The sequence below is a fragment of the Macrobrachium rosenbergii genome, chromosome 23 (genome assembly GCF_040412425.1).
Source record: "Macrobrachium rosenbergii isolate ZJJX-2024 chromosome 23, ASM4041242v1, whole genome shotgun sequence".
Taxonomy (NCBI): domain Eukaryota; kingdom Metazoa; phylum Arthropoda; class Malacostraca; order Decapoda; family Palaemonidae; genus Macrobrachium; species Macrobrachium rosenbergii.
The window spans coordinates 30,092,259-30,099,509 of record NC_089763.1 but is presented as its reverse complement, the minus strand read 5'-3'; the positions used below and the strand labels follow the sequence as shown (position 1 = coordinate 30,099,509).

The 7,251-nt window shown below is 36.5% G+C and overlaps 1 protein-coding gene across 1 annotated transcript in view; it reads right to left on the bottom strand.

Annotated features, from left to right (window-relative positions):
- The window catches only part of bma (SCY1-like protein bma), a 439,254-nt gene extending 432,209 nt beyond the window's left edge, over positions 1 to 7,045 (bottom strand). Inside the window, exon 1 of the mRNA XM_067125029.1 lies at positions 7,010 to 7,045. Within this exon, the coding sequence (XP_066981130.1) occupies positions 7,010 to 7,045 (36 nt within the window). The remainder of the gene's footprint in view (positions 1 to 7,009) is intronic.
- Positions 7,046 to 7,251: the final 206 nt, after the last annotated feature.

Genomic DNA, 7,251 nt, shown 5'->3' with positions numbered 1-7,251 from the left:
GCCAAGCCTTAATCATGCTACGACAAGGTTATCAATTTAAAAATAGTCGAGACGATCTCTCATGCTATAAGGGGAAAATGTTATTTATAATGTGTCAACTTCTCTAAAAATATTCTCTCTCTCTCTCTCTCTCAGTACCAAGCCTTAATCATGCTACAATTAGGTTATCAATTTAAAAACAATCAAGACAGTCTCCTATACTGTGTTAGGAAAATGTTATTTGCAATGTATCAACTTTGCTGAAACTATTCTCTCCCTCTCTCTCTGTCTCTCTCTGTCTCTCTCTCTCTCTCTCTCTCTCTCTCTCTCTCTCTCTCTCTCAGTGCCAAGCCTTAATCAAGCTACAGTTAGGTTATCAATTTAAAAGCCATCGAAACTGTTATTTGTACTGTGTCAACTTCGCTAAAACTATTCCACCGTATTTTGTGTCACACTTCATTAGAGAACTTCCTGGACGGGGTACCTTCGTCAGCATCACGCAAACAAGTTAAAAGTTCGAAGGCTTGACAGTTCGGAAGCTAGGAATTAACGCTGCGCAGGAGGGAAAATTACTTTAAATGATTATCTTTTAGCCCTTTCATGTCCTCCATAATGTATCTTTGTTTAAATCAAAAAAAAAAACAGTGAAAGGAGACTGTAAACACAATGATTTTTGGTGTATCCAATTGAATCCACAGGCTGAGGATAATTTAGTATCAAGATTTTGAACTATAATATTTTTATAATTTTTTTTTTTTTAATATTCTCGAATGTTTAGTTAAAGGTTATTTTTAGCGTTATATATCCTCACAGAGTATATTTAGCAATATATTCCTCAATATAAGTTAAGGCAGAATTGAAAACCAACGTTTTCAGTGCGAGTTACTGTCTTCACTGAAGGCAAGAAATCCCCAATTACTATTCAATAAGAGCTTTGTAACTGCTTGTCTTCATAAACTCTTTCAATTTACTGATAATTACTTTCAGTGGTATACATATTCTCACAAAGCACTGTGAAATATTCTTATAAATAAACCACATGAAAGGACATTTTCTAAACTGCAATGAAGGTTATATAATCTCCAAACTCTATTGCTACATACATATATGAATATGTATATGTATGTCTCTATCTATCCCTATCTATCTCTCTCTATCTCTCTCTCTCTCTCTCTCTCTCTCTCTCTCTCTCTCTCTCTCTCTCTCTATATATATATATATATATATATATATATATATATATATATATATATATATATATATATATATATATATATATATATATATAACTATATATATTTATATATATTTATATATATGTTTATATTCAAATATATACATATATATATCAAACCCTTTCCAGACAACGTTGAAAGCCCTGTTTCCGCCTTTAGTACCCTTCAGGGGATTCACCCATTCAGAAAGAATTATTCCCGGAACCGGGATCGGAGCCGAAGGCATTACATTCTGCCTCGGTGTAGAAATAAAAATTTCGACGAATAATCCCAAGCAAGTTGCACGGCTCAGCCGGATTACGTTAAGGTGACGCGGGTAAATGCAGGCGTTTCTTATTGAATGCAAAATAAATATAAAAACAAAAATTAGGCTGTATTAACTATGACGGCAAGTCCAACGAGTGAAAATGGACATTTAAGAAAATATCTGGGGATGTAATTGAAAATGCCTCTCTTCTCTCTCTCTCTCTCTCTCTCTCTCTCTCTCTCTCTCTCTCTCTCTCTCTCATTCCAAACAATATCATAAAACGTAAGCAGTTGATGCATAGACAGAGAGCATGGCCAATCAATTAATAATTGAAATACTCTCTCTCTCTCTCTCTCTCTCTCTATATATATATATATATATATATATATATATATATATATATATATATATATATATATCTTTCAGGTGGTCTCTCCGGTATAATGCTGCATAAACCTCGGCATATGAAACTTAACCAGCCCGGTGGTGGTCTGTCCTATATCGCTGCCAGAAGCACGGTTAGGGCCAACTTTAACCCAAATAAAATAAAAACTGAGCCAGAGGCTGCAATTTGGTAATGTTTCCATGCTTGGAAGGTGGATGATCATCATACCAATTTGCAGCCCTAGCTTCAGTAGTTTTTAAGATGTGAGGGCAGACAGGAAAAATTGCGGACAGAATAATGTGCGGGCGGACAGACAGTTGGGCACAATAGCTTTTACAGAAAACCAAAATTATTCCCAGGCACAAAAATTCCCTCTTATGAATACAAACAATTTCTAAAGAAAATTAACAAGAGGGAAGAAAGTCAACACTATTTCAGTTTTAGCAGTCGCATACCCTGCCAAACCGAGAGAGAGAGAGAGAGAGAGAGAGAGAGAGAGAGAGAGAGAGAGGAGAGAGAGAGAGAGAGAGAGAAATTGGGGGAGAGAGAAATTGGGAGAAAGAGATTGGAGTGGGAAGAGAGAGTCAGGAGAGAGAGGAGAGAGAGAGACTGGGGAGAGAGAGAGAGAGAGAGAGAGAGAGAGAGAGAGAGAGAGAGAGAGAGAGAGAGAGAGAGAGAGAGAGAGAGATGCCTTCGCGTTCCCAGACGCTAAATGCTACGTTCCGAAGCGAAATTGCATGCATATGCAAGAGCGGCTAGACCACGAAACAATTCCGTAGACCCTCTCCGACAAAGGCTGCAACGGCTTTATGCAACGGCTGCAATCGGAATGACTCTGTAATTTGCGGACCGACGGACGGACTAGGCTAGAGCTGACCCCTCTCAGGGACTCGGTCAGAGATTGAAAGGATTTGCTTATTTCCAAGAAGCGAGGCGTCTCTGCACAAAATGCCAAAGGATAGTGGGAAATACGCCATTGTATTATGACTTCTGCGCCCAAAGGATTTTTATTGTTCATCTATTTCATTTTTACTTCTTACTTACTTTTTCTTTAAATACGCCATTATATTATGACTTCTGCGTCCAAAGGATTTTTATTGTTCACCTATTTCATTTTTACTTTCTATTTATTCTTTTACGTTCTCGAGTAACTTATTTATTTGCTAGTTTGTCAGATAACAAAATTATTCTCCGAGAAAAAATATGCCCTTCCGGTCGGAGGGGAATAAGAGTGGCGATCTCTACTTAGCTCTGAAGATGCTGAATGTCAAAACCCTTCAGACGAGACTTAAGTTTGGTGGTGGACATCAGGACGAGAGAGAGAGAGAGAGAGAGAGAGAGAGAGAGAGAGAGAGAGAGGGGCAAAAATTCTTAATAGAAAAAACGGGCCCCTCTCAAAGTATTATTTGAAGACAAAACAATGAAAGTTTGTGACTACACTTTAGTTCACACACCCAGATTCTGGGCTTCTCTGGAAAGATTCCGAGGCGGTACGTTTGTGACGTCACAGCAGGTTCTTTTATGACCCTTCGCAGGGGGGTCCAGACCCATTAATAATTTAGACGAGGTCATTCCATTGCATCTATTTTGGGGACATGGCCCCACCACCTGCAACTATGTCGGTATGCTGCATGACATTGTAAGCAACAGGTCAGGTTGGGTTAATGTTCATTATCTATAATTTTTTTTTTTGGGGGGAGGGGGTTAAATAGTGACAAGTCCTTCGGCGCAATCTGGTTTTCTGCACAGCGTATAATCAAGGCCACCGAAAATAGATCTATCTTTCGGTGGTCTCGGTATAATGCTGTATGAGCCGCGGCCCATGAACATGCGTGCTCTTCCTCATTCCCCTACTTTATATATATAAAAAAATTTTGGGGCATACTATTTTAGAGGTTTCATTAAAGCTTACATACATTACCCAAAGATATATATTAAAAACTATACCATATATATATATATATATATATACTATACCTAGATCTCTCTCACAGAGATATATATATACAGTATATATATATATATATATATATATATATATATATATATATATATATATATATATATATATATATCTGTAATGTTATATTATATATTAATATATATACATATATGTTTCTGTATGTGTCTTCAAGCACACAGCACGTGAAATCTTCCCTCCTCCCAGCTGACGGTGCCTTCATTAGAGCCCCATCCATAAATATACCGCAACTCCCGACAATGGAACGCTCTCAAAGTCTTACACGGGACATTGTTTCGGGATGCGCAATAACAAGTCGGCATTAGGTGCTTCTTCTCATTCCGTGAAGGAGAGAGGAAGTGGAGGATAATGGCTTGCCTACTCATCATTCATTGTTTTTTTTTATTCCTCATTATTTTTTTCTTTGTTGATGAAGGCGTTTGGTTTATGAGGAGACCCAATTTGCCTCCAGATCCCGGTTGATGGCTTACTTGACAAAGAGGGGGGCTTTTCATTTTGAATTGTGGGGTGAGGAGGAAGGGGATACGGTAACAATAGGCGACGATGTTCATGCACAGGGATGACATGAGTCTGCGAAAACCTACGAGAGACGTGTTTTATAATAATAATAATAATAATAATAAGAAGAAGAAGAAGAAGAAGAAGAAGAAGAAGAAGAAGAAGAAGAAGAAGAAGAAGAAGAAGAAGAAGAAGAAGAAGAAGAAGAACTAGGTAAGGAGGAAGGAGTAATCCAAGCGGAAAATAGAGAAGTCTATAAAAAGCTAAAAGGAATCACTACATTGTGGTCAAAATAAATACCACAAAATAAAGAGTATTGTGGAGCTGAGTACTGCAAGACTTATAGAAATGAAGATGAAACTTCAATCTTCGATACACAAGGTACACGACACCTCGGACATGGAAGATCAGGAGAAAGAGAAACCGAGCGAAAAGCGAATATCCTTCATATCACGATATTTCGAAACGATCACAAAATCCGTCCGATGGCTGTCATACGATTCTCCTAACAGACAGACAACAAAAACCATATTGACATCCGAAGTGAAGGTAAGCAGGATTAAGTTTACCTGTAAATTAATCAAAGAAATATTTCAAGGAAACGAATGGGACAAAACTCTTATACTAACTGCTGCATTTAACGAGCAACTTTCGTGACAATCTAAACAGCTTTTGCTTGGCGATACATTTACTTTGTTTGCAATGGTCATTGCGCAGTAGTGACATGCATGCAAAGGTATAATGTACTGTTTCCCATAATGATTAAAAATACAGTGCGCACACACACACACACACATATATATATAATATAAATATAATTAGTTGAACAACCTGAGCCAGTTGCGGGACAACTCTGAATGACAGTGTATGGTTAAGGAAGGGGGAAGAGGAGGGAAAAGGAAGGGAAGAGGGAGGAAAAGGGGAAGGGGAGGGGAAGGGAGAGGGGGGGTTTGTGTTGACATTCCGATTGACAGTTCTACTTTTTTCATGTGGACGCTCATCCTACGAACAGTCGTGGGTGAACTGACAGGTATTTCTGTGGTGACTGTCCATTTTATCTGGGTATTATTGTGCTGTTTGTCCCTTTTATCCATTTATTACTGTGCTGTCTGCCCCATTTATCCAGGTATTACTGTGGTGACTGTCCCTTTTATCCAGGTATTACTGTACCGTCTGTCACCTTTAACCAGGCATTACTGTGCTGTCTGTCCCTTTTATCCAGGTATTACTGTGGTGACTTCCCATTTTATCCAGGTATTATTATGGTGATTGTCCCTTTTATCCAGGTACTACTGTACAGTCTGTCACCATTAACCAAGTATCACTGTGCAGTCTGTCGCCTTTAACCAGGTATTACTGTGGTGACTGTCCCTTTTATCCAGGTATTACTGTGGTGATTGTCCCTTTTATCCAGGTATTACTGTGGTGAGAGAGCAACCACACTGTTTCTCCGACTTTAACATTTTCTTTTTCGTCAGTTGGTCCTTTATTACTTAGATACTTTTTCTATGGTCTAGACTTCATGAAATGAGGTATGATAAACCCGTAGGGTTTATTGACCAAATTAGTTACTAAGTCTACGGGCAGCACCAACCCCGTTTCAGGAAGGGAGAGGAGGGGGAGAGGGGGTAGGGGTTTGAAACTCCTGCACCTATTAAAACAAGTTAATAACTGATTGGCGCTTGCCAAATTATGTATAAGATGTACAGACATACATGCACACTCACAAACATGCAAGCACACATATAATTATATATTATATATATACTGTATATTATATATGTATGCGTGTGTGTAAATAAGACGAGATAAGAATTAATAGACCTAAAAAAAAAAGGCGAAGCAGAAAAATATTCAAGATCAGATAGAGCGAGAGTGTGTCTCGAAAATCCCAAAATGAAATGGAGCTGAAAGCATTTCTCCATTGCTATCAGGATTTCCTCTTTCTCGTTTCATATTCTGAAGTGCGCCAGGGAAAAAATTTTATTTTTTTATATACAAGGTATATGGTAATTTTTCCAATATATTCTATATATATATATTTATATATATATATATATATATATATATATATATATATATATATATATTAATGGCAATGATAAAACGGTGTTAAGCATTTTGAAGTCCACATCGAAGTGTGGAAGTTTGAACGCCTTTGAAAATATTGCAAAAACCATGAATAGATATGATTTTTCAACTTTTATTCTCACGTATATATACAGTACATCCACACACACACATTCACAATCATATATATATATATATATATATATATATATATATATATATATATATATATATATATATATATATATATATATATATATATTATATAAATATATTAAATATATATATATATATATTTTTACATGTGCATATTATATATATGTCATACGTATATATATATGTATACATATATCCATACATTATACATACATACATACATACATACTGAGAGAGATTTCAAAAAACAAAATAATGATCCTCCCCTTGCCATAAAGTTGGTCACGTCTCTAAAGGTATCAAAAATAGATTTTAGTTTCTGGGCTCTACAGAAATAAATATATATATATACAGTACATATATTCTTCCGGAATAAAAATTGCCTCTCGAAATCCGTGGCTTAGCAACCATGTCTAGTTACCCTGACAATGCCACGAAAACAAGATGTCAGATCTCACCTTATTTCCATGTTTTACTTTACTGGTCGACTTCATCTATGCTCCTGTTCAGTTATTTTTGATATTTGTTTTTGGTCGAAAATAATAAATGAGGTTATTTTCCTACAGTATGCCTATATGCTGGTTTTTTATACATACATACATACATACATACATAAAGACAGATACTTGGATCATTTTTTTTTCCAATACAGGAGTACTTTTTTTTTCCTCGAGGTCTGTCACATAACTTTAATGTTGGA